Raw genomic sequence first — 27827 nt, forward strand, 5'->3', positions numbered from 1 at the left:
CAGTGAGCCACAAGCAGTCATACCTTCTTGCTGTATTTGTTTCAGAGTTCCCACGATGGCTTAGGAAGACAAGCCAGCAGCCTTGCCTTGCTTGACTACAGATTTCTAAAATCTCCAGGCAGATTTCATCATCACAGGCAAGACCTTGACTGGGGTTGGAGCGGAAAGGATTGGCAATTGCCTGGCATTAAATAGCTCTGTGATTGAAGGGGCCCTGAAAGGAGCTCCTTGTGAGTGAACGTGTCCTAAGCAGCGCAATTAGCATGTGCTGCTGCATTTTCCTTTTCTTTACACCTGAATACATAAATAGAACCAGAGAACAGAAATACATCTCTCACTGCCATAACAGCCGTAATCGGCCTAATGTTACACTGATCCTAACGCTCTTTAATGGTGGAAGCCAGACGTGCGCTTTCCAAATCAACAATTTTACACTTAGCTAAAAATGATAAAATTTTGATTTAATTAAGCACCCTTATTTGTTCTCGTTGGAAGGGGATGGGAAACTAGGGAGGGGGAGGGCCTGCTCTAGCAGTATAGGGCTTGCTGTAAGTTGGCCTGGGAGGTCAGCCCTTGCAAACAGGCACCTCCAGCTTGTGAAACCAGCACAGAAAGGCCGGGTGTGCAAAACTGGCCAACGGTATGGAAAGTTCCTCCAAAATGATTAACTCTGTACATCTGCAAATGCTGGCAGTGTTCCCGGCCTTTATTCTCAGCCCACTTTTCCTGTAAGCTCTTCTGTATTATCTCTTTGGTTGCCATCAGATATTCACATCATTTCCCAAAGGTGTAAGGCAGGAGGAGGCAGAGCTTAGGTCTAGACTGGGTGGTCAGCATTGACATATTTGTATCGTGTGTCATGGGGGAACGCTTCATGGTACTTGCGATTAACAGGGGCAAGCATTCCCTAGCTTTACCCATATGTCATGTGAAGCTGTTAGCTAGTGCTCCTTCAAATCCTTTCTGAGGCTCGTGGCAGCCATAATAATATAATACTGGGGTCTGCGGAGCAGCACCTGAGTAGAGCATACACTTGACTAGTGGCAACCAGAAACGTGGATCTCACAATAAGCTACTGCTGTTACTGCCTTTCTTTCTACTCAGTGCAAACTTTTTCTTCTACTTGCTGCATCTTGTTTTTCTCTTCAGGGCTGAATTTTCAGGTGCTCCAAAGAAATATCGGTGGGGCGAGCTCTCTCTGTCTCACATTAGCTGATGTGTCCTGTAACACCCAAAAACTATTTGCAAGGAGCCATTCTTAAATGGCCATCCGTCCGTCCAAATGTGGGCCCTCCTGCAGGAAAGGGGAACCCGTTGACCAGCATCAATGCAATTTGAAAGGAGGGTACAGCTTTGCAAGTTGGGCATTGCCAAAGCTTTCGTGCAGATCCGTTGCTGGGTAGAGAAGGGTAAATCAGTGTTCTCTCTGGCCCTGGCATCAAAAAAGTGCAGGTTTTTTGGAAGTGAAATCATGGGGGACATGACAAAGACTCGGAGGATCTTGTGTCAACAGTTTAGGAAGCTAATCAATAGCAAAACAGGTTTCAAGAGTTTTTCTGCCCCTAGAACAGCTTATTTCTTTCATATTCATAACAGTAGGGCTTGGATTCACGATTAAGACCTGTAGGAGTTATCATAAGAGAAACTTGCTAATCTTTACAATGCCGAGGTTTTACAGACAGACAGCTAGATGGATGCTTAAGTTACGTATATTCACGTGTGTCTATGTGCAGCAAGCTGGCTCTGTCTCTAAGCAATAACTTGCAGCTTTCAAATAGTTGATATAGACTCAGCTTGCGGACTCATAAATTTTAGTTTAACACGCAATTCTGCTCTGAGAAATGTCTATATAAAAATAGCACCTTCCTCCTGGAATGATCTGCTATCTATGTGTAATCATATGCAGATCTGATTAATTTGCTGACTAAATTAAGGAGAACAGTTTTGAAAAATGGGTACCTAAAGTTAGGCACTTACTATTTAGATACCTAAATATGCAGTAAAATTATAAGTGGTACTTAAGTCTTGTCACTTCAACTTGCCTTTGGAGCAGCTTTTAAAAATCATATTACCTTTTTGGACCCCTGAAGTGTAGAATTAGATAAGTGGGTTTGAAAATATCGTCTTCATTTTCATTTGTTGTAACTTCTGTGGAAGCTGGAAATCCACTGCAGCTGTGGGAGTGGGCGAGCCGAATTCTTTTTGTTCCTCTTGCAATTGTACAAGCTAGAAAGAGGATAAGTTAACTTCAGGATCCCAGCATGAGTTTTTAGACCTGGTAGCTGGAAAAACAAACCAAACATCTTTTTACTTGTAAACTGAGTGCATTTGATCTGGAAATCATTGAGCAGCAATAAACATGAACTCCATGATCCTATTTTTATGGAGTCAGTTTTCAGAGTAGAACCACACTTAACAAAACAATCATTATAATTGAATAGCAGTGCTTGTGAAAAGTGCTGGATTGAAAACACTGATGACAGAAGCCTTCTGTTTATCCCTGGAACAGCAGTGACAGTGGTAGTATAAGCTTACAACACACCCGTTCCTCAAACAATCGACACCAAAGGAACTAACCGATGTTACAGCCTCCAGTAACGCTGTTCTGCCACTCTTTTCTAGCTGTAGCAAATGCTTCTGAGCCAGCAGTAGTGTAAGTGGTTGCATAGCCATATTTCTGAGCAGGCTGCTGCGAGTTAGGACTCCTCAACTTACCAGCACGTTTACAGCTACGCTATTACTAAAACACGTTTAGAAGTGTAGGGGTGAGAAGGTAGCTCAGTTGCTATTGCTTAGTTAGTCTTCACACACGTGCTCACTGCTGTTTTGCCAATTAATTCTGGCTGAGTAGAGTTTGGACTTTTTCCCCCCCTTTTTTTATGTGGACATCTGTTCATTGGACATCAAAGCGTAGTCTTTCAAAGCCACAAAGTCATGAGACTTACAGAACACTTAAGAGATGATCCATACAAATGCAGGCAGGTTCAGTTCTGGAGAATGCATTCTTCTAATGTGATGCATTAAAATACCTCTTTGTATTCGGGCAATAATAAAGGTTCATTTAAAAGTATTAGCTATTATCAGGGCTTGACCTCTTAGGAAAGTATTCTTTACTGAGGGGTTTAAAGTGGATTTGGAAGGATAATTGTTCTTGTCCTAGGGTAGAATCTGGGCAATTTATGTGCTCAGCTGACTTGTCATTTTAGTTTCAATGGATATTTATTCCCATAATGCAGGATTTCTGTGCATGGCTGTGTTGTGCGGGCTGAAAATGATGGTAATGGATGGATTAGATATGTGCAGACAGAGATGCTGCTCAGGGTGACACATTCTTAATTGTCAGTAGTCTTATAGCAGGCAGTGTGCTTAGTACTGTAGCTCTTTAGTACAGGGGAAGAAGAGACTATTTATCTCTTTTTTTTCCCCTTCTTTGTGTATGGGTTCACAAAACATTTCCAAAGAAACGTTTCAGGGCCATGAGAGAGTTGTTTGTCTGTATCATTAAAGCCAATAAATACACCACGTGGAAAATGTGGTGTATTCATTCTCCAGCATGGTGAATTTCTTTCCATAATGTTTCAATAGGCATTATTTCTTCACATGCCCGTCATGACTGCTTTATCCTGTAGCTTTCATGAGTAGTCAGTCTCATGCATCTTGACTTTCTGGAGTTAATATATGCCTTGCTATAAATGGATATTACAACATTTGATATGGCTTGCCAGAAACTGGTAGAGATGGTAGACATGTTTTCAGGGGCTGCATTTTCATCAGATCACAAATTTTAAGCAGGCGTTGCCAAGAAGATCAAGAAAAATCTGGGTGGTTCAGGAAGCGTCACCAGTGACTTGCGAATGTGCTTCCTTCCGGCCCGCTCAGGTCCAGGCAATATCTCTGAACCCTGCCAGTGGGCACTGGGCCGATTCCTGTGGTGGGTCCTGCTGGATGAGATGAAAAACAGAGGTAGGTGTGTTCATGAATGATCTCATGGCACTTCCCTTAGGAACGGGAGTTCTGGTTGGAAAGTCCATCCAGGGATCCTTGGATGTGAGGCGCTATATAAATAGCTGCAATCAGTGTTTGAATGGGTGCCTGTCTCTGCAGCTACGCTCCTACTGCTTCTTACGCTGGGGGACTGGAACACTGTGAATCCAGTGTATGTGTCCCTAGACCAGGACGGGAAGGGAAGGGAGAGAGTGTACTGGTCTCTGCAGTAAATCTCTGTGTAGGTGTCAGCACCAAGGGGATGGAGGGTGGTGAAGTAAGTATTATCACATCCTGGGTGCTGACTGCTGTTGAAGGGGCAGTGGTCCCAAACCGGCATCGCAGCCCCTTTGGGAGATGAGTCAGGTCCTCCTCTTGCTGTGCAGAAGGGACAGGGCTCTTTCCTTGCCTTTCTCTAGTCTCTTGGGGCTGGTGCAAGCCCTCAGCTGCTGGAGGGACAGCAGTTGTCCACCTCTGGGACAGCAAGGGTTGGGCCTGGGACTGGCCTTCCCACAGGCTAAGGTGGGCTGGGAGAGGAGGGCAACCTCTACCTCTGGCGCTAGCCCTTCTCCATCAACCCGCATCATCCCTACACCGCTAATAACAGCCCCCTAGCCAAGGATGGCCCAGTCTGTGGCAGGACGGGCCATGAGACCTGCGCTCTGCCGTCATGCAGCCACCAGCAAACAGGACACACCGCAACCTGTTCGGCTCTATCCAACCACAGCTAGCTCTGGCCGTTTTGAGGACTGCCAGGCAGGAGGCTTTGTCTGCGACGTGTTTGCACAGCGCCTGTGCCAGCGATGTTGGCTGGACCCTCCAGACAAAGCTCCATCAGGGCGAGACGCAGATGCAGTGTGGATGAAGAGGGGCATGAGCACAGCTCCGATTTCCTATGACTGGCATGTGCATGTTGCACCAGCTGGTGGTGGCAGAGGGATGGAAACACGTCTCATTAATGTGCACCTGCTAATATAAATTAATTATTATAATAAAGAAGCCAAAGCGTGATGAATCTGTTCTCTCTAGCTTGTATTTCATTCTGCCTTTGCTTTGGAAGCAGGCAGAAAAATATCAGTGTACTTCTTTCTTTTCCGTTGTGTGGTTAATATGCCACTTTTGTTTTGTAATTGTTCCTAACGTTTTATTGACTTCTGACTGTGAATTGTCGTTAATTCAAAGGCATATTAGCGTGGTAGGGCCTAAGAGTTATTGAAAGACTAACAGAATGGTCAAGTCATTTCAGCAGCAGAGCTGGAGTTTGCAGGAAAAGGTCATGAAAGCTTGGGACTGAGCCGTAGGCCGGAAATGTTGAGAAGGTCTGTCCTTTTATCAGCAAAGTTAGAACCAAAATACGAATATTTCTGCATGTTTGTGCTGGAGAGCAGGGACACTTAACATGATTTGAATACAAGATGGATTCTTGGCTAGGCAAAAGTACAAAAATTGGTTATTAAAACTGGTGCAGTTGGAGGAGTGAAATTTCACCTGCAGTAGGAGATGGGGAGGAAAGGAGCAGCTGTCTTTTTCCCTCTTCTCCAACTTACTGAAGATAGCAAGGGTCTTTTTGTTGGCTTAGCTGCATTTAGATTGGGGCCTACTGCTCTGCGTTGTTTTCAGGCAAGGCTCAGTGGCCACCTGCAGCAAGATCCGGTGTAAGAAATCGCAGGATGCAATAAGTCAGAGCTGTGATCAAAGCGTAATTTCACTTTCTTTCTAATGAACTTTGTGGACTAATACCAACACTTTGTGTGTGACAGTTTCCTCCTGCCTGGAATTGCTAGTTTTTGCAGAGCGTGCTGCTTTGTAAAACTGAAATCGAGGGAAACACCAACCAATAAAATCCTCTTATAAGAAGGGAAGACGTGTGTGGGAAAAGGATTTGATAAAGCAGTCGGAGGAGAAGTTAAAAAAATCATTCCTGATAGATAACATTTCCATCAACTCTGTTGCAAAAACAAGGAGACGATGTCAGGTCTGTGGCTTCTGCATTTGCAACCTGGCAGTGCTGATTAGAGCAGTGGGTTACAAAGAGGGGCTCCAAATTATTTCTTGTGTTTTAGAGAGAGTTAGATGGTCGCTTGACTCCAGCTGTCAGGGATCTCTGCAGCAACAGCTTGCACACTCTGGAGAGCAGTCAGGTTTCATTAACCTGTAGCCAGTTATTTGTGCAGCCCTGAGCTCCCCCTTAGCGAAGAGAAGCCAATTTGCCAAGTTTAGGCGATAATCTGGTTAGGCGTATTTTAGCCTCTTCCCTGAAGAAAAGCATGTCTGAGATGAAGAACATGTTTTTGGTGACTCTGGCATCCAGTCTCACAGCCTAATAGGATATGTGAGATGAGATTAAATGCGTATCCCCTGTCTCTGAAGGCTGCCTGGTGGCTTTGTGTAACTCTACCTTCTGTTGAGAATAATTTCAGTAAATTTAAGGGCTACTTGTCCAGGAAGAGATCCAGACAGTTAGCAAGGCTAGTTTTAATCCTGGTCATCTCTTTGTATGTGTCCTTAGTTGAAATAAAATTAAGGAAAGCTGCGTTTTCAACCCATTGGTGATCCTTCTCTATCCAACTTTACAATAACGTTGCAGGTTGTTACCACAAAAACGTCACGCTTCCTCCCGCAGTAAGTCCTAGGGCTATAAACATTTATACTCGCGTGCTAAAGAGATTTGGGCAGGAGGGGGCCCCACTGACGTTAGCGACCGACTGGAAAACGAGGAGGCTAACATTAGATTAAACAGAGGCAGGCGGTAGTTTAATTGGCATTTTTATATTGAGGGAAAGAACAATAAGAAGTTAAACCAAAAAAAAAAAAAACAAAAAAACCCCTCCAAAACAGAACAAAATGCGGCGAGGCCGCTCTTAGAAAGCGGGAGGGTAATTTGCTTTCCGAAGTGATTCACAGCATCTCGTGTTAGCTAATTAACAAAACAGCGGGCTTGCGAGTTTAACAGCAGCGGGGTGAGGCCTCGGTGGGACCTGTTCTCGGCCGTGTGTTTGTTAAGCTCGCCGCAGCCCCCTCGGAGCTGCGGCGGCGCCCTGGGGCGCCCGGGGCAGCCGGGCCTCTTTCGGGAGGCAGCGTTACAAGTGGCTGCGCGCCGTGAGGGGGGCCAGATGCGGGCGCGAGGGGCAGGTGGGGAGGCACAAGATTAGGCATTGGTTGGCGTGACTCAGCCATCCGTAAAACGATTTTCATTAATGTTTAACGCGTGTCAAAAACGTCAGAATACGTAAGAGGGGCGGATAAATTATTTAGTCGCGGGGAGCGTCTTACCCTCTCCTTCCCGCTGCGGCACGTAACGTGTTTGCCCTGGTTCTGTTTAGATTTAGGACGCGGTCCAGGAAGTTAAGCTGATCGCTGGTAAACCTATCCTTGCGATCTTTTGGAGGAGCCGCTGCCGCTTTGTCGTTTGGCATTTAATTAGCGAGGACTGGGCAACCTGAAGCAGCTGCGAGTGGGTTATGCCGAGGCCCTGACAGTGGGCTGTGCTCATTTTTAGGTTGGTTTGCAGAGACGTAGGCCCTGGATAATTGAAATAAGGGCAGAAGAAGCAGTGCCGTGCTGCGGCGCTCGCCTGGTGCCTGGCTGAGCATTTCTCACGTCCGACTTGAGCTGGTGTGGTCCGTTCCGCCTTTCGTGCTGCCTCGGTTCTGCTGGCCGGCGAGTTGGGGGCTGCGTGGCCCAGAGCTGTGAGCGCCACGCGGGCTGTCCCACCTCCCTCGCACCTGTGAGCCCCTGCAGCCCTCCAGCTGCTCATCCGTGTACCCTTCGAGGATGGTTTCTCCTTGCCTGCACAGTTTCCGGGGCTCAGGACACGGATCTTAATTTATCCTTAACTGGGGAATTCATGCAAATAGTTGCCTGGGAGGAGAAGACTCCTTCACGGGGCTGGGAACTGGGCTTCTCAGCCAGGACTTCTTCCCCCTTGAGTTGCCCGTTTGGGCTTACTTTCTGTTCAGATTTTTTTTTTTTTTAAATTGGCTCCGCAGAATGACACCATAGGTGAAAGCTGAAATCATCAGCCCAAGCAGAAAGAAAACAGGGACCCAAGGGGATGAGCAAAGGAAGAGATGTATCTGATCAGAAGGGATTTGAAAGGAGGTGAGGTGAGACAAAGGGAAAAGTAAGCCTAATTAATAGTGAGACATTAGTTTGTGAACGTTACGTGAACCAAAACCAAAGATGACTAACTTAAAATCCACCCTGACACACTTAGGCTCAACCCTCCCTCATTGGCAGTGATCCTATTGAAGGCAGTGGGAGCTTTGTCAGCACGTGCGTGTGTTAGGACAGGACACCTTAAACCCCGTCAGAAAAATTTAAAAAAGCATTATGTAGTGAAAGAGAAAAGGTACAGATTATTTTTAAACGTGGAGGCAAATACAGTTGCTCAGTTTGTTTGGGATTTTTTGGTTTTTAGGGAAATCGCAGGCCTTGAGACAAGGATCTCAATTGGCCTCTAATTAAAGTTGCTTTCTTACTGTCTGGTGTGAAATCCCCCCGAGAGGCAGATGTTTGCAAAGCACGCTTGAGGCACCGGCATATGGGTCTTTTGTAAGACTGACGTTTCAGCAAAGTGCCTCCTCAGTGTTGTACGTAATTAAATATTTTATTTTATTGACTCTTATCTTATCTTATCTATTGTCCCAGAGAAGTTATTGGCAGCTGGGGCCCTCTAGGACCTGAGACTGGTGCGTACCTTAATCACACCACCTGATAAGTTACAGGGGCCGCCTGATGCCCGCCCTGCTGCAGTTTTTTGGAAAAAGCCTGTTGACCAAACTGATGCCAGTTTAAGGAAACTATTCTAACCTGCAGAATTTAATAGAGGATGAGATCCTGTGTGCCCGGCCTATAGGATTTCGTAGAGGACTTGCATCCTTCCTGCTGAAATCTATGAGCAGGTTAAAACTATGGGATTATAAAATTCTAAGGAATGTTTCCATTAGGAATCTAATTGTAATTGAGAGGGGAGTGAAATGAAAATATTCATGCCCACTAGAAACCATGGCCATCCTTAAAATGCTACTTCAGGTTGCAAATGGCCTGTAGCTCTTTATTAATACTGTAAAAGACTGTTGCCTCTGGGTGGTTACTGAAGTGTGCCACAAGCTACAGGAGGAAGGTACTTAACAACTGAAAGCTCAAGGTGCTGAATATGCTCATTTCTCTCTAGGGCAGCAGATGCATCCCTTGCAGACTTGAGAAATAAAACACAAGATTTTGTGTCAGATGACCTACTTTTTTTCCAAATATCTTAACGTCACCCTTTCCTCCTAGAAAAGTTCTTTCTGTGTTCACTGGAGCAAGTCTTTCCCACTGTCGGAGCCTCACTTTGCCGGTCTGTAAAAGCTGACTGCAACAGCTCCCTGCCTCAGAAAGGGTTTTTTAGGCAAAATTAATTCAGGTTTGCAAGGTACTTCTGAGGTCTGCGGATCTGAATGTGTTTTAGTCATGTGGGCAGTCATTATTCCCCTTCTGTAGAGAGGAAAACCAAGATCTGGAGCAGTTAAAACAGCTTGTTCAGGAGCACAAAGCAATTTAGATGCAGAAGCACAAATGGAGCCAAGTCTTTTAACTAACAGTCAGATGTGCTATCCACAGGGCTACCTATAATGTCTAATTATTTCTCTAAGGGAAGGAACTGAAAGATCTCAGCCTGATTCCTAAGTCCTGATGAAAATAAAAGGGAAATTCATAAAAGATTGACTCACAGTCATTGCATTCTCTTAGCATCTCTGTTAGTGTTTGTTTAAAATGAAATGAATAAATCCCCCATGGATGGAGACGAAGCACAGCCCTCACTACAGATTGTGCATTAATTCGGTATCCTTCTGCTGCTTTACGTAGTTCCGTACCGTGCATGAAAAGACAAAAGCCTGGCTGCTGGCGGAGGTGGGATGCACGGGGGGTGATGTTTCAGACTTCAGATGCTAAACATAGCTTATTAGAGGCCACATGTGCACAGAGGCTAATGAATTTGCCTGTTCGATGCAAGCGGTTGTATCTTTTTTGAAGCCTTGCCTATTCTTTGGCTCACTTTCAAGCTGAGGCTACTGTTTAAATGTGTGGACATTCAAAGGCTGTGCTGTGAGGCTCGGTGCTGCCAAGTACCTCGTGGAAGGAATAACAATCTCAGCAATTAGCAAGTTCCCCCGAACCCCGGCGCTGCCAGATCTCGGCGTTACAGACCAGGGAGCGCAGGGGAGGGACAGGGGCTGCGCTCACCATGGCTGGCCCTTTGCAAGGAGTCAAGCAGCAGGAAATGGGAGAGACAGACTTTCCAGTATAGAGGGGATAAAAAAAAGCTGCTGGATCTCTGACAAGCACGGGCGAAACTTTGAGGCTGAGGAAGCCGGTAATATTGTTACCCAAAAGCTGTGACCAGAAGGATGTTCCAGCAAGCAATAGTGAGATATAATTAATAGAAGGAAGGATGGGATAAGGAAACATGGAGAAAATAATATTAGTCTTGGAATGAGTCTAAGTATTACACATAAAATGGCATTTATCTTTTTATTTGAGAATAGATGCAACTATGTAATGAATATAACTTTTGTCTCAGCTGAGATAAAGTGTTTGGCATGTCGTCCAGTGGTATTAGTCTTTTGTGCAGACCATCTATTTGGTTTCCATGGTTCTTTCCACTGTTAAAGAGGTTACCTGGAAAGTGAGGCTGTGGCAAGGGTCTGTGCATCAATCTGTACAACTAGTCCTGGTGACATAAAAACATCTACTCTGTGCAAGACTAGCAGAAGTACTAGAGATCAGATTCATAGCAGATTTGGAGTTGGATCCTCCATCAAGTACCTGGAACACACATCATCTGCATACCTATTTGTCTGTAATGCTGTGCTTATGTATACTTACATATGCTGAAATAAGTGGAGTTTAACCACAAGCTTAAATGCAGTACAGGTCTTCAGTTATATAGCAGGAAAGCCATCACTAATCTGCTGAGGTCCCTGGGATTATTTGCATTTCCACTGCACAGCTAAGAGCCAGCTCTAGTCCTTGCTCTGCATGGGATGAGAAATACAGCCAGTGCCAGCTGTGCTTGCATGGAAAATATCTGCAATACCCATGTTAGCTTTTGCTGTTCTCCCCAGATGAGCGGTGCTTGCTGTGGCCGCTCTTACTGCTCCAGGTAGGTTGAATCCAGGCAGCCTGTTGGCTGCACTCACTCATTTACTAAGGGCTGGCACATCAGGAGCACCAAATGGAAAGCTCTCGCTTGAGAAAGCAAACCAGAGAAGGAGGGGGACAGCCGCTGTCACTGTCCCATGGCTATGGCTTTCATTTAATCTGCCTTTCCTCCTCTGCCTCCTCCACCCTGCAGGCCCAGGACCGTAAATGCTTACTCTGAGGTCAGATATTACTTTTTATTGGTTATTAAGGAGGATGATAACCTTTGCTAGTGAAGTTTTTAGCTCTAGGTGAATCTTCATTAAGGCTTCGTAGTGATTTTTGCAGATTAATCTTGTATTCTTTCTTGCTGGTGCTGCCTTTAGTTTCAGTTCAGTTCAGTCATTCTTTCCTTCCTCTGCTAGGTCAGACCCTGCTCTTCTGTCGCCTGCAGTGGTGAAGGCAGCAGGCGAGCCTTGTGGAAACCTCCGGGCACAGCAATGCTCTTTCTTTGCATCAGGGATCAGCCTCTTGTCTGCAGAGCAACACTCAGCAGATGCAGAGGGTGTCCCGGCCCATTTATCTCTGCCAGATGGTGCTAAAACCCTAGTCCTGAGCACATGTTGCTTCTATTCAGCAAAATGTTTGTGCCATACTGTGATCTCTCTACCTCTGAACCAATGAGCCTTAGCCAGCAAAATCCCAGTGGCAAAGGCCCCGGCAGGCCTTTTCTAAGCCCCCCTTCATGGCTTGTAGAGCTGGGAGAAATTGAACGAGGAGTGCTGCGCTCACGGCTCTGCGGGGACAGACAGTAGAGGGCGAGAAAGAAAGGAAGGAGTTAAAAGGAGTTTAACACACACAGAAAGTAAATGTTTGAGACAAAAATGCAGAAAGAAAGAATAATGGAAAGAGAAGGACTAGGGGAAGCCAAAAGTATTAAGAGAAAAAATAAGAAGGTGATATTCTCCCGGCAAACAAAGGGATGGCTACGTGAGAAATGCATTGGTGAAGCGTTCAGAAAATGAAGGTTCCTTTTTTAGCTCTGCACAAACTTTCTGTCTGATCCTGGACAAGTCAATCTCTATATGTCTCAGTTTGCAGTGTGCAATGGGAATAATAAAGTGTCCTTTGTTCTGCCTTTGCTCATGTCAGGTTTCTCTTCTGTTTGTGCCTTGTAGAAAGCTGAGATGCTACCATAATGCAAAAAAAAAAAAAAAAAGGAGGCTTTGATTTAAAAAAAAAAAAAAGTAGGAAGGCAAATAGGTTATGATCAACTCAGGAGAAAACCACTCTGAAAATCAGGGGGGTTGGGGGAAGCCTTCACTAAAGGTAGAAGAAAGAGAAATAATATGGACCAGATTAATCCTACTGTTCCTCCTGGACTCCAGGGATCAGTTTAGCCCAAGCGGTTCAGTTTTGTTTGGTTAAAGAAACTTCATGACAAAGTTTTTAAATAGTTAAATCTGTTTTGAGAACTATTAGAATGTGGGCTAGCTTTCCTGAAACATTGCATGGGACTGTAGATGAACAACTCTCGCTAAAGACATCAGGAGCCAAGTGATTAAGCCCCATGCAGTGCTTTGACAGGAGGCCTTCTTCTTGCCTACGCATACTTTTCTCAGTATAGAAAGTATTTCCATATTTTCAGCAGCTGATCTTTATTTGAAGCCAAGAGCATGCTGCATTGTTGAGATTAGAGCTAAAGCATTTCTAGGAACAGCCCCTCTGGATCAGACCACAGGTCCATCTAGCCCAAAACACTGTCTCCAACTGAGGCCATTCCCTCTGCTTCAGAAAAAGGAGTTCCTAAAGCCTGCAGGGCTGTCTCCAGGGGTAATTTATTTTTCTCTCCAACAGTTAGAGTTTGGCTTTCACTCCAAAGCCTGTGGGTTTATATTCTTTACAAAACTCTTGTTTATTTTATTAATCTTTACTGTTCCCTGGAGATGTTCATTGTTTGTATAAATCTCTAACCCTTACTGGAACCCACTGGAGCTGCTAGCGGCCGTATGCTGCGGCAGAGAGTTCCATAGGTCAGTGTGTGCATTTGTGTGGAAAAAAGGGATTCTCTTTGATTAATTTCAAGTTTGCTGCATTTTGTTTGGAAACGTGCCTTAAGCTTCCCATCTCACCTCACTGGCTTCTCATTACAGCACCTCACCTAAAACTCTGAGTTAGTTGTGCTATGCAGGGAATCTCTGCGAAGAGAAGGGCTCTGTTTTGCAGTACTCATTTGCCCTGAACAGTGACTCAGCCATGCTGAGGATCCACATTTTTAATTTTCCAGTGTTTCCAAGTTAATAAGAATACATTCTTCTTTCAGCTACTCCTACAGACGTGGTGTGTTTTCTACTGGTGTCACTGGAGTAGTAAAGGTTTGTGCAGAATCATGCCATCCCTGCTACATGAACAGCGTGTTGACCAGGGCATTGCAACGCTGTGAGGGGTTGCGAGGTGACTGGGACATGGTACTTCATTCTCTGGCCTCCTGTTTGGCTTTCGGTAAAAAGAGGACAAATATGCTTAAGCTTCTTTGCAGGGCATGGTGAGACTCGCAGGTAGAGGAAGAGGGGTACTGTTGCGTAGTCCCGTGCTTACGGCATGGGTGAACCAGCAAAGTAGGCCATGGACGATGTGCAGGATGGCTCTGCGTTCAGCCTGCCCTTCACTCGTCCATCTGTCCTTCTCTGTTCGTCTGCCACAGAGGGTCTCAGTTCTTATGAGGGTAAGAGAAAGTTGGGGGGCAGGACACAAAGTATGACCATCGTCATCGTCTAAGAACGAGCTTGCTAGGCAGTTGTACACCCAGCGCTCTGCAACAAAAATGAGATGGTGCTATGCAGATGTGGCTTTGGAGCCAGAGCGCAAACAAACATAGGAAACAAATGTATTGGAAACAGCTGGGGGTTAGGATGAAAACAAGGGTTATTAGGAATATGTTTATAATAACTTATGAACTGGGTACTGCATCGTTGCTGCACTGGGCCCTCCTGGAGCCTAGTTTACTGTCACTTTTGGAGCCCTTCTTACAGCCACTGTTTTTCCCATTTATATCTATGTAACCCTTTGCCTAGTGCTTAGTGGAAAACATGACAGCATGCTCTGAAATTTAGCTGCTAACACAAGGGTCTTATTAGAAGTGAGACTGACCTCTGAAGGGAGTGGGCATGGCCTGGTCTGTGGCTCGTGAGCTGCCTCTCTGGTGACCAATTTAATTTCTTCATTGGGACTAGCCCAATCATTACAACATAAGGTATGGGCACCGTGCAGAGATTCCCATAACAGAACAAAAAAACCTCCTAAAACAACAACAACAAAGTCCAGGGCAAATATTCATAAATGTAACAGAAAATGCAGAGCCAAACAGAAACACACAAAGCATCACGATGTGGCATTTCATAAATGAGAGGTATCCACAAGGGACCACCTGGAGTCTCCCGAGCTGTTGACAAGGCTCCTCGGAGCATGGCGGTAGGGTTTAATTTGGTCCTTGAAGACAGATGGGCTTAGCTCTAGTAGCTGCATCCCAGATCCCATCAGCTTGAGGCCAGAGAGTGGCAATAACGCATGCATCACCTAGAGCCGGGGGCAGTCCTTTAGGCGCCTACCTACCTTTAGGAGCTTTCTCCCTCATCACTTTTTGACACTGAAGGTCAATTCTGAAGGATAAGACAAGTCTTAGGAGCTGGGAAAGGGCACGATGCTTTAAATTACGCTGAAGGCAGGGAGGGAAGTTTTGCAGCTCTTGAGAGCTTTTATTGATTTCCTGGCTGTAGAACTGGCTCAACGATTTTCAAGTTTCTTCATTATTTTGGAGCACAACTGACCTTTTCTGGGGGATATTCAGAAAGATGAAAACATACCTGCTGGCAGTACAGTCCTCAGCCTTTCCTTGTTTCTCCTGCGCACAGTTTGGATAGCTCCATCAGGGGTCTGTGAGATGCAATCCTTGGGGGAGAATGTTTGAAGTTGCCCCTGAGCCCTCAGTATAGTGGGCTACGAATGCCTTTTGCTAAGAAGTCTCTATTGCGTGTTTTACGTTGATAGCCAAATACTGCACAAATCTCATAAAGACTTCAGTGGTGTAATCCCTGCTGCATAGTTAAATGCCTAAGAATTGACTTTGCTGTTTCCCTGAAGGATTTAACAACCGTTGGCCAAAACTCAACTTCTGTTGACACTGATGATCTCCCAGCTGGGGGGAATTTGGCCCAATACTCTCAGTCTCTTGGAGCCATCATGATGTGTCTAACATGTTGGCTGCTCTGGTTTGCGTCACGGTTGGATGAGATGGTTATATGCAGAGCTGCTTGGATTTCAAAATGTTGCTTGTGGCTGAACGGTTCCTGCCTTCTGTATGAGAGCTAGCCAAATTCTGGCATCTGAGAGATTATTCTGGTTAAGAGAACAGGTTGATATCAAAGTCATAAATCTTTAATGCAGAGTGCACTAAGTCCAGCTTACTTGAATACAGAAAGAATTCAGCAAGGGTACTAGTTTCCTTGGTCCCAAAACACTTTTCCGACACAAAAGTGCTCTTTAGGGATCTCTCAGAACCATGCTCTAATGCCTGTTTAAATTGCAGTTTTGCTGGTTTCTTCTCTATGTCTCCCTCCACCTCTGCTGAAACCCCCTTTCCACTGAGTTCAAAGCCCAGACCATGTGGGTTCATGAGCGACTTGTGTTTGATTTTGTTTTGGGTAGCAGCATATGTTCACCTCTCAAAAATAAACCCCACCAATGTCAACAACGCTAACCCTATGTATAATCTTGTTAACACAGCCTTGCATTATCTTAGCTCACTCCTTTGTGCGCTGATTTTCAGGAGCGTAGGCTCAGCTGGTAACCTTTCTCGTATTGCTGAGGTGAACGCTGAGAGCACATGGACCCAGAAAGTGGCTCTAAAAGTGTGGCCCCAAGGTCAGAGTGCAACTTGGAGGGGCAACCCAGTCTAACTGGAGAACGAGGGTAGGGCAGACCAAGCTGCCATCTCCAGCTAACAGAGACAGCCAACATACTGCACCTAATGCTTGGGCAAAGCACTTGATACGATGGGCAGCTTTTTTAAAGGCAAGAACATGACAGAGTATTGTAGATTCAGCCATTGTGCCCGGTGGGGGACATATTTGCACATACAGGATAGTCTTATTGCACAGGCTGACTGTGAATTTAAAATGTTACCTCATTTAGCATTAACAGCAGCTCAACCATAATAATAATACTTGTAGTATGCAGGTTCAGCTGCAGCTGAAAATCGCTGTTGCAGTCTTCATCCTGGCAGTTTCCATATGTCTGCATGGATCAAGACTTTATACCTTTGTAGGCTGCACAATGGAAGAAATCCATGAAAAGTGGATAGTGGGGCTTTTCTCCCGCTCCCACTTTCAATTGCAGAAAATGAGGCTTCACCTGCTGTGTTCAGCAAGGAAGGCGTGATGGCTGGAGTGATAATGCCTGCCTCATTTCGAGCCGGTTGCGAAAACTGACTGAGTGAGAAGACTCTCTTGCCCTTGTACTGTCTCAGATAAATGGTGGTTGCTGCCTGCCTGCGAAAGGCGAAAAGTAAAAATATAGGGTTTCAAATGTGCTGTAATCTTTGATGAGCCTATAGCTGTGCTGGTTGTAAGGCTATATTGAAGCTATCTTGTCGTGGTGGATGTTCACTCCCCACTGAAGGATGCTTTATTTTTCAGAGCAACTACAAAGATGTCCTTCAAGCCCACCTTTTGTTTTTTGATAGCACTGATGGAATAGCAGTCTGGCCTGCAGTCTAGTGATCCATTACTGTTGGTCTTTTGTAAAAGAGAGGGATGCTTTTAGTGGCTTAAACAGTAGGCAGTTCTTTTCAGTAGGCTTCCAAGAGAGTAAAAATCAGGGATTTCTTTGGTGAACTTTCAGGAGGGATTAAATCATTTGGCACTGCAGGGCAAGGCAAATGGCCTATCCAAGTATATTTACCGTGTAATCAAACAGCATAAATTGCATGAGCCTGCATTGTGGCTTCAAACCACTCCTCACGCAGGGAAAAGCTTTGGCTGACTCATAAGAAATTTATCCTCCCTTTTAGTGTGCTCCCCACTTTGAATTGGTCTATCTTGAGCTGTGCTGTGCACAGCAGAAGAGAGGAGGGGAAAGCCCTTCTTCAACCAACCCTTGTGCAAATCTGTCTCAAGGGGCGATGCTAAATGAATGTGTGTGCTATAATACCCCCTGCAGTTTTGCCTGGACTATGTTCAAAAGGTGAAGGGAGAAGGCTCCTGCCAGTCTGTGCAACCTGGGCATTTCCTCAAGCCCAACAATAAGATCAGTAAAAAAGCAGAGGGGATAAATCTGGTTCCTTGGTGGGAAATTTATTAACCTGGAAGAACTTCTGAAAGATAAAGTAGGATAAGTTGATTCTCTATGTTTTCTTTTTATAAACACATCTCCAGTGATGCTAATGCTATTTGTGTACCAGCCATTAGAGTCTGGCTCATGGTGCTTTTATGTTACTTTTAAACTTTTTGCAGTCTATTATTGAGAAATGTGGCGTGTCCATGAAACTGAGAGCTAGGACATACTCTCTTCTAATTTGACTTTCCTGTTTTCCTCTGTTTTGCAGGTTCTTTTCGAAATGATGGCTTGAAAGCTGCTGATGTCCTTCCTATACTAAAGGAGAAAGTGGCCTTCGTGTCAGGTGAGCACACCCTTCCCTGGTTCCCTCTAGTCCAGCACAGATACTGCTAGCTTGCATGCCAGTCTGTACGGCACTACACAGTCACGAAGCACCAGTTTCATGTTGGGATTTGGTAGTTCTTAGCTTAGCTCTTCTGCTAAGAACAGGACTGTATGGGGAACAGGCTACCCAGTAATATTGAAGGATTTGGAACCTGATGCATGGTGATTTTCTTCATATTCGGAAAAACAGGTAGATGGATAGCACGGGTGGGAGAAAATCCAGCTTCTCAGCTGCAGCCCTAATTTGTCGTGTCTTAGCATTCTGGGTGGCTCAAATCAGGGATCCTGCTTTTGGGTCATGGTCAGTGAATAGCATTAGTTACAGTTTATAAGGAGCGCTAGCTTCAGTATTTGGTTTGCAATCCCAATCAGCCTGCAGTGACCATCAATGTTACATTTACATAATCACTTAGATTCTCAGAAATCTCCATCCTGTTCAAATATTTACAATATTCGTTCGTGAGATGTGTCTCTGGGACTTGGGAGTGGATAAGGACCAGGTAGTATGTAAAATGCTTTGAGAATAGCTTGAGTTTAGTTGCTTCTGGGGTGAATTGCAACTTGTTAGGGAGAGAGGGATGAGAAAGACTGAAGTGATCATAATCTTGCATGAAGTCACTTAAGTTGGCAGCATAAAAATGAGATGTTTCCAGTGCCACTGTTTTTGACGGTTGCAAACCATTCAAGCTGCTGTTTTTGATCTTCCCTGTTTCAATCAAAAAACCTATATCAAAAGCAGCCAGACTGCTCTGCCCCTTGTTTGCAATCTTTGCTCTGCTTTCTTATCTCTGCAGTAGTGACTGCAGAGATGAGGGAAAATAGCAGCCAGGCCATTTGTTACCTGGCCTCTTCCTCCTTAGCTCTCTCAAGGATGCTGGAGCAGGGACTGTGCTGATGAGGGCTCGTTAGCCTGCAGGGCAGTGGAGGTGTCTGACAAGTCGTGAACTCTTTGGCCTCGAATACTGGTTGGTGTGAAATGAATTCCCATGTAGTGGCAGTGAAACGATATGGGAACCATGAGCAAACAGTGATGAGCAAACATTTTGTGGCTGTATAAACCCTAAACTTTTTAACTGATGCCATGAAAAAGCAGGACTTTGAGGGAAGTTTTTAAGACACCAAAATGCATCACGTGAAAACCCAAGACTATTGGCAATAGTGCAGCCATGCACAACTACTTTATCTTACACTGGAGCCTCATTCTGAACATCTTGAAATGTTTTATGTCATTATTGTCTTTCACTCCTCTGAAGAGTGGAACAGAGTCATAAAAACGTGGTGTAACTGCAGGCTTGTTTGGGACAGAAAGGAAAGCTGAACCAGGAGCTCTGGGGAAGTGAAAGGAAGGAATTTATACAGGGACTATACTGGAATTTAGTTCTTGGTTCCTGCCGTTGCTTCATGTGGGAACGGCCACAGGATCATTTGGCAATTCATGAAATATTTAATAATGACAGCTAGTCTGGATCGTTTATATAGCCCCTTCCACTGACGGTGCTTGAGCTCTCTTCTGACCCAGAGGGTCTCTCACCAAATCATCAAGCCGTTAGATGCTGTCCTGGGCCAAGCTTGCCTGGGGTGGGGGAGGTTCAATGAGCTGTGCCAACACGCTCCTCTGCAGTTTCTTGCTGTGATTCACAGCAGGCAAGGCACAGCTCTTTCCTCATAGCCTCGGTACCCTCCAAAGCTGTCTCTGCTCAAAATGTGACTGTTCCTGACACAGCTAGCTAGCTAGCTAGCTAGCAGTCATAGGATTTACACTTCCTCTCCGTGGACTCCAAACACAATGAACAGGGGCAATAATTGTCAGTGGCCTTTGAAGATGAAATGCACTGGGCCTATTGGAAAAAGACACCGTCATCCTCCAGCCCAGGGTTTAAGTATTGCTCAGTCTTTCCCTGGGTTGTTGTAATAAAACAGATTAAGAAAAGGATCTGAATACTTCAATTGATGGCTAGGTTATATTTAATTAAAATGGAATGACTTCCTAGAGCATACTTGGAGCACAAAAGAGAAAAAAGTTTGCCAAAAAAAAAATCAAATTACCGAACCTTTCAAGAAAAAAGTAGTCATACCATAGTTAGAACAGGCTCTGTGAGCGCATTGCATTTGTAATCAAGCTTCCTCAACGAAAAGATGAATTTTATTGAGTCTTCCTCACAGTTTTATACTACAGTTAATTTTAACAATAACAGTAAGGTAAAATTGTTGTCAAGGGAGTTCATCTTGTGCTTACACCAGCAGAATTTATCAGCACACAAAAAAATTCTCACTGCTGTGGCTCACCAGCTTGTCATTTAGACCATGATTCTACAGGAAGCTGCAGGGAGCAAATATGTTACTTAAGGGAATGGCTGTATTGTGCTTTGCGTTTCAATGCTGTGGATGCTCCACCTTGACCAAGCAAAACAATAAGACAGGCCATTAGCAGGAGAGTGACACCGGATGCTGCCTGCTCCAGAGCAGACACAACAGGACCTACTTGTACAGCCTTGTAATCTTAGAGGAGCACTCAAGCTTTCAGAAGTGCACTTAATTTCAGAGTTGAAATACAGCTCTAACTAGCTGGGCACGGATTCATCCAGGCTAAATGCTGTCTAGGGCTCTGTGCCTAGAGCTTCCTCTTGGCTGGCTCTAGCCAGCAGCAAACAGCAGGCGCAGGGCTCTGCATCAGCATCCATGAGCACTGGAGGACTGAGGAGCGGATAATGATTTTTTTTTTTTCCTGGAACTGGTTCTCTACTTCTTCCAGTGACCTCGTGTATAAGCTGGACCGATTCCGAGCGAGGTTCATGTGTGTGTCTAAACAGCGCCTGAAAATCCCATTGCAGGACTCGTGAGCAGAGAGATGGTCTGACCAGTCGTGAGCAATAACATGTCTCCGCCGTCGCAGTCTGACTGTTTCTATAATTGACCTCATGGAAGCAGATGAAGCAGAGGGTGGGGTGGAGGCTTTGGTCACATGCTTGTTGCCTAAACCCTAATAAAATCTTGGCTTTGCCTGATTGGTTTGCTGTGCTGTTTCCAGCAGTGGAATGGCTTTCAGAACCATTTAGGAGCAAGCTATAAGCCAGAGGGTGATTTTTGTATCCTGAGAGGGAGATGAGCACAGAGAAAAGGAAATAAAACAGGTTGTATATTATTTTGTTTTTTTTTTTTTTTTCCATGAGAGGTGGTGAAAGTGATATTTTGGAAGCTGTGGTTACAGCCTTTCCTGGGCAACACAGATGCTGCTTTGGAAGAACAAATTCAACTTGGGATGTTGTTCATCTGCTTGATTATATTTATAAGAGATTTTCTATTGGAAATATAGCAGGCAGCATATGAGAGCTGCAGGAGAGTGAGGGGACTGTGTCGCTGTATTTCTTCCCCCTCCCAGCGCACAGATCCAGTGCTAAGGCAAACAGCTTGGAGACGGAATTAAAGATGTTTGTGAGCATGGCCGCTGCATGGAAGGCAGGTGGCTCAGGTGCCAGGCAGGTCTCACCTCGCAGCAGCTGTATCTTTCGGAGGTGCCCAGCTGGCGGCTGCTGCAGGGAGGACAGAGGAGGCAGCCCTGCGAGGAGGCTGGGCAGGTCAGAGGGAAGGAGGACCCTGGTGGGAACTTGTAGGGAGCAAGGTAGGACTGTCCCAGGACTGGTGGGAAGCCCTCTTTTCTTCTTCCCTTCTTCCCTTCTTCAACCTCCTCACACTTCGGGTATAAAAAGCTTATCAGCTGATTAATGCCATGGGCCTTGCTGAAGCCATTTATCCTTTTCCTGTGGCCTACCCAGATGAGTTTTGCAGGAGCCTTTCCTGCACTTTCCATTCCCTAGAGGGAAAAGAGATCAGAAAAACTGCAACATGTCGGCTCCAACATTTCACCCAGGTATTGTGTGCTGAGCTTTTAAGGCACAAACAGAAAGGAGGAGGCTGGCCAGTAAGTAAGGGATAGGCTGGAGTAAGCCTGAGAGCTTGAAGACAAAGCAGAAGGAGCTTTACTGAAAGGTCTTTTGGAGGAAGAAGTTCAGTGTAAATAGATCAGATGAAAGGACTAGTTTGCAATTACATTTCACTAAATTTATGCCTGGTGGAATGAGTCAAAGAGGAAGTCTTCAGTGGCTATTTAGTTTCTGAGACTAGTGCTGAGTCTGGGAAAAACTTGCTCTGAGGTAAGGATTGCTACAGGCCTTCCTGAAGACTTCTCTGAAGACACCGTGGGTCACACAGTACTGCAGGTACATGGGATCACGTGTGCAGAATGGTGTCTTATCTTTCTGTGCAATGGATGCGTTTCAGTCTTCAGAGAAAGAGTTGAAATGAGATCCCAAGCCCCTCCAGGCTTTGGAAGAACTCAGATCCAGGTTTCAGGAAGTATGTAGCATTGATTTGTGGCCACTGGAATTTGTATTGCGTTGGGAATAGAGCTAACAAAAATAGTTATTTTTGAATGATATAAACAACTTATATTTGGACAAAAAGTTTTGATTCAAATTAGTAGTTTCCATTCTCTTTTTCCTGTGGAATGAAAATTTCAACTGAAGCTTTAACAATTATTCTACGTTTTATTACAGAAAAATGCCTTCTTTTTCATACTGTTCTCTGATGTAATTTGAAATCGGCAGAAATTCCAAAAAGAGGAAACTTGCTATTAGGAGTAACGTAGCATTGCTCGACTATTGAATTTTCCTAGTGGTTTGGGCCCGTCATGCTTCCATCTAGAATTTGCTGATACATTGCTGCAGATTTTTCTGTGAAGATGAAAAAGACAAAGTTTAGATTGTAAAGTTTCCAGGTCTTCCGATGAGGTCTGAGCTGGTGGGTTTTTCTGTTTTGGGTTTTTTTTTTTTTCCGTTTTTTTCCTTTTAAGAATGGTAATTCTTTCATAAGGACATAGAAGAGCCTTTGCCTGTAGGAGCTGTTCAAATATCGTCATCAGGACTGTTAGAATAGAAATCAGAAGGTTCCCTGGGAGCTCTGATTTCATGTACAGGTTGTGATGGTTCATTCAGATTTGCAGATAAAACATTGCTAGCCTGCAGAACCAGTTGCTGCATTTCTTTCCATATGTTTTAACTGTAGCCATGGTCTAAATTAAACAATTTCTGCAGAGTAGCTAGTTGCTGCCAGTGCTTACTGTCCTGGCTCTTGGATATAAGCAGCTTGCCAAGAAAGATCTACCAATATCTCCTCACTGTAGTGAGATTTCTCCTTTATGTGCTTCCGTAATTAGCATGTGTGAGGTTAATGATTCTACCTGTGCTGCCTCGCGGAGACACAGAAAGGTTCAAGTGCCTTACAAAACTGGGCAAAAAATCAACCTAACCAAAATTTCCATCCCATAGGGCTTGCAAGAACTTGTAGGGATGTAAATAACATAAGTGCATAATTCAAACACAGTGACTGCCTTCTTGAACAACCTTCAAAGCACAAAAGTTGATGGGTCCCTACATTATCTTGTATGTATAGCTTTTAAATTAATGGTGGTGACTTTCAAAATAACAGTAAGAGGAAGGAAAGTGAGTCTGTGAAGCAAGAAGGTCTGTATAGATCCCATCCTGCTCCAGCTATCACATTTTTCTTGTCCTTAAAGATACAGTGAGCTCCATGTGTATCTCACTAAGGATCTCTTTTTCGCTTACACGGACAGTAAGGCTAAAGTTGTCCTTATATAGAAGTGAAGGCTGGGAACTTAGATAGCAGTATAAGGATGTAGGGAGATGAATGTAGAGTCTGAGATAATTGATAACAGCCAGAAGTCTTTGTCATTTTGCAGTGGCGTGTTCACTTGTGTCCTACTAGTGAGATTCATCACCTCTGAAATGCCCCTTCACTTCTGTGAAAGTGCTTTGGGTCATGGTTTTTGTCTGCAGGAACTCATTCTAACTAGCTAGAAGCGCTGCAGCTGGACATTCTCTCTGTACTGGTGATGGTTATTTTTTTTTAATGCGTTTTTTTTGTGGGGAAAATATAGGCTAGTTGAAATGGAAATAGTATACTGGAACAAGCAATTATTTCAGAGATATTTTCTTCTAACAGTGTTTTCCAGCTCTGGGCCAAATTTCTTCTTAAAGCCAGAGGGAAAAAAGACTTCCTAATAGCAATTATGTAAGTCCAATCAATTGAATTCTCCCTGGACTTCCATTAATTTACAGGATCCTCTAGTTGGCTATAATTGTGGAGAATTTACGTGCAGTTGATGTGGGAAACCTGGGCAGTCAGTTATATTGGTTCAGTTAATCACGTTTTTCACTTTGCTGATGAATGTCAGAAACTTCGCCATGGCCATTTCTTTGTGCTCATTTCAAATCAGGAAGGCAAACGGTCTGTGATCAGCGTGAATACAGCCTCTCTTTGCTTCATTTTACATGAGCCTTCCAGATCTGCCATCAGCAGCATAACTGATATTGTCACGTGCTATTTTGTTCTCTTCCCTTTTCCATAGGAGCAAGAAGGTGTGCGAAGGGGTGTTCTCTTTTAGGAGAGTTTGGGTTTGTTTTGCCTAATTGCTGCATTGCTTTCTAAATACGTACCGGTTTTCCTATATATCTTTGAGAGAGGAGGAGAGATCAAGAAAACTACTTTGCAGTTGCGGCAAAAGGCAGCGAGGTTAGCATAGGTGTAAATAAGGTACAGACATCGCAGAAGATAGTTTTGTGCTTGTGCCTAGTGCTCTCTTGATACCTCACAATAAATCAGCTTATTCCAGAGGAAGAAAAGGGCTCCTGTGGACTCTCTCTGAATTTTGTGCCTTCCACACAAAGGATTTTCCTTAATTTTGCTTTGCTGGGACAATAATTTTCCCAGTGGGAAATGAGACAGTTTTCCCAGTGGCCTGTTGGCAAGTAAACATTCAAAATCAAAGTAGTACCCCAAAATACTTGCATAAGTCAACAAAGGTATATTACAAGCCACAAAATATTCTCTCTTCAAATTCATGCGGAAGTCCCATGCCAGCTTCTTTTCCCAACACCTGGGTGTACTAATGCAACACTCCTGGAAGGTTGGGGGGAAGGAGCTGTATCTTTAGGGGGTCTTGGCACGTATCAGTTACTGTGTTATCCAGAGGACCTCTTCTGTGCTGCTGATCGGGTACTGGATGAAGCAGACTGCAGCTAGACCATGCCTCTGGGTGGTTGTGAAACAAATCCATCAGGTGGGAAATGGGATCATCCAGTGGCCATGCCGAGTATCCCATTCACAGCTGCTGCTCTGGTCTGCTCTACCAAGGGATCTCCTCGTGGGAACACGCAAACTTGTTCTTCGCTCCCTTGTGCCTAGGAGTAATTAACCCTAAATATAATATTGCAAGTGTCTCCCACTAGGTTTTGATTCAAGCATGTGATGGGATACGGGACTCTGCAAAGAGGAGCACCCCGGAGGATTGATTAGACCCTGCTGTATTACAGCTGTGTTAATTTGCAGGTGTGCTTGTTGTGGGAGGTTACATTTCCTTCACCGTTGCACTATTTGCACCTACTTTAGAATCAACAGAAATTGAGGGTGATTACACAGATAATCCTATATGTGATCCTTGCAGTGGATTAGTGCTTGCTGAAGCCAGGGGATTTTCAGTTTTGAGCTCTGTTCTCAGTAGGTGTGGTAGCAAGCAGACTTGCACAGAGCTCACCTATGGCAGGGAAAGGAAAAGAAACATTATTTTCTTTAAGACTCTGGATACTAATTTGTTGATACTTTGCTTTCCTAGGAAGTCTGTAAATTAGATTTAGAAATCCAGAGCATATTATTTGTCATTTTATAGAGGCGTTTGACATCAACTGAGTTAGTTCTGTCTCCTAGTTGTCTTCATTATCATTCTTTTTTTTCCCATATTTTGGACTGAAATACCTTTTCAGGAGTATTTCAGCTCCTCTGGAAAGTCACTTATGGTCCCAGCACAGTCTGCAACATCACGATGGATCAGCTTATGACCTGTGGGGATCAGATGAAGCAGCGCGTTCATTTGAACTGCAGTAGGCGGCTGAATGGAGGCCAAAGGCCCTGTGTACTAATCCGGGCTCTGCTGCTGAGGTGTTGTGGGACCTTAGACAAGGTACTTGGGATTACAGAGGAGCCTTTACTCGTGTGGACAGTTGCCTGTGCCTAGAGTTAATCCCTGTGAATTCCTCCTTATAAAAAGTGTGCAGAAGGAAGCAGAGAGCTTGAATACACTGTAACTTAAATAAACACAGGCAGGAAAGTAGCGTGGTAGAATGGAAGATAGGATTGAACTGATGCAGCTTCAAAACAGAGCTTGATACAATCATAGTGTGTTGTATGCAAGAAGACTACATTAAAGGAAACAGATAGAAATTCCTATCCTGAACAGACAGGATTCCACAAAGGTGAAATTCCAGCTTTTTGTGCCTTATCAGAGACAGACATGCCTCAGGACATGAACTGGGGAAGGTCCATACCCGTGCTTCACATTGCTAACACTCTGGGTTGACCAACATCTTCACTTACCTCTCGGCAGTTGGAGCCAAGCTAGGCAGAAGTGTTTGGGCCCACGACTGGGGGAATCTCAGTTCAGGTAGTCACTTCCCCAGCAGCTGCCAGAGCAGAGACTTTGTGGCTGGAGTCCCTTTCTGCTCGGTCAAAGGCATAACCAGAAAAATGGTCATCACGAGGTCACTGAAAATTGCTCAAGTTGTCTGCTGCCTGCTTATGTTGCCCTTGTATGTAGAGTTTTTGAGGTTTTCTTTTAACATGTAGAGGTGGTGCACATCATGATGCCTTCTGCCATCACTGCAGTATTGCCCTGCATTACTGGTGGGCAGTGGTTTAAAGAGCACTGTTACCTATTTTCACCCAATTTGACGCTTGCGCTGTGGTGCTATGCTCTGTAAAATGCTGAATAGTGTGCTGAGAGCAAACAGGAATATGCTGAGTTTGATGCAGAAGAAAAATTTGTGGAGAAAAATGATGTGGTCTTGCCTTTGGGAAGGGATATTGAATTTAGCAGTGGTGTTTGTATAGGCTGGAAGAAAGTAAGATGGGAAGAAGCAAGCCACTGACAGCCGAGGCAGTCAACAACGGATTTTGTGGGAGGAATGCAATACATACATGGCTAAATATTTGTCTTCAGTGTACTTTGTGCCCTGTAGAACATGTGTTTTTCTAACTCCTTCTTCCAGAGCACTAATAGCTAGACCATCTGTTTGCCTCTCTACATCAGAGCAAGCCCATGAAAGCCCACCTTGGAAAACAATTAGAAATTATCAGCTGTTTGTTTTAGCATTTAATAACAGTAATTAGCAGACCTAATGACATGTTTGATTATTGCATCCCATGCCTGTGAGCCCAGTGGGAGGCAGGAAATGGGACGTATTGATTAGAGCAATTGAGGCTCTTTGCTCCCTTCCATTTTTTATCTTCTTTTAGAACAATATCCTGGGTAGATCTCTGAAGGGATGGTGCATGTGAAAATCAGTGTTCAGATCAAAGCTGACTCGAGGCAAGATTAGCCTTCGTGGGTGGATTAGTTGAAAGCAGGGACAGAGTTTCTATAACATTTTTAGTTACTGACTTTTAGCGTAAGCGCTATAAAGGCCTAACACTGACTAGGAGTCAGAAAACCTGGTTTATACTGCTGGTTCTTCAAGTGACTTGCTAAGAAGTCTTATGCAAATTTCTTCACCTTTTGGTACTTCACTATAGGCATAATATAGGCATCTATTAGGTGACTAAGGTGGTGTGACTATCCCATTTAGTCTGCCTAGTAGAGCTACCATTTCCAGTAATAAAGTGCAATGGAAAAGCTATACATTATTAGTACTTAAGACAGTAACCACAGTTACTGAACTGTGCAGGTCCTAAGGTGAATTAAATATGCTGTGGTTTGTTCTGGAAGAAACCTAACATTTCTTCATACAGAATCTTCATAAAATTGTAAATAATGCAGACACTCATAAAAAAAAATAGGGATTCCTTGTGAGTAATTTGGAAACGAGCAGCAGATTTTAATACATACGATGCACTTCTAATAACAATTTCACTCTATTACTCAAAGAGCAGAGCAG

General features: G+C 44.4%; 1 protein-coding gene across 8 annotated transcripts in view; it reads left to right on the forward strand.

The window, feature by feature from the left end:
* KALRN (kalirin RhoGEF kinase) overlaps nt 1–27827 on the forward strand; it is a 528885-nt gene that overhangs the window by 149961 nt on the left and 351097 nt on the right. For all 8 annotated transcript variants that reach the window (XM_068949099.1, XM_068949100.1, XM_068949097.1 and 5 more), the window contains exon 2: nt 17711–17785. In XM_068949099.1, coding sequence (XP_068805200.1) covers nt 17711–17785 — 75 coding nt within the window. The remainder of the gene's footprint in view (nt 1–17710; nt 17786–27827) is intronic.

The sequence above is a fragment of the Struthio camelus genome, chromosome 6, assembly GCF_040807025.1.
Source record: "Struthio camelus isolate bStrCam1 chromosome 6, bStrCam1.hap1, whole genome shotgun sequence".
Lineage (NCBI taxonomy): Eukaryota > Metazoa > Chordata > Aves > Struthioniformes > Struthionidae > Struthio > Struthio camelus.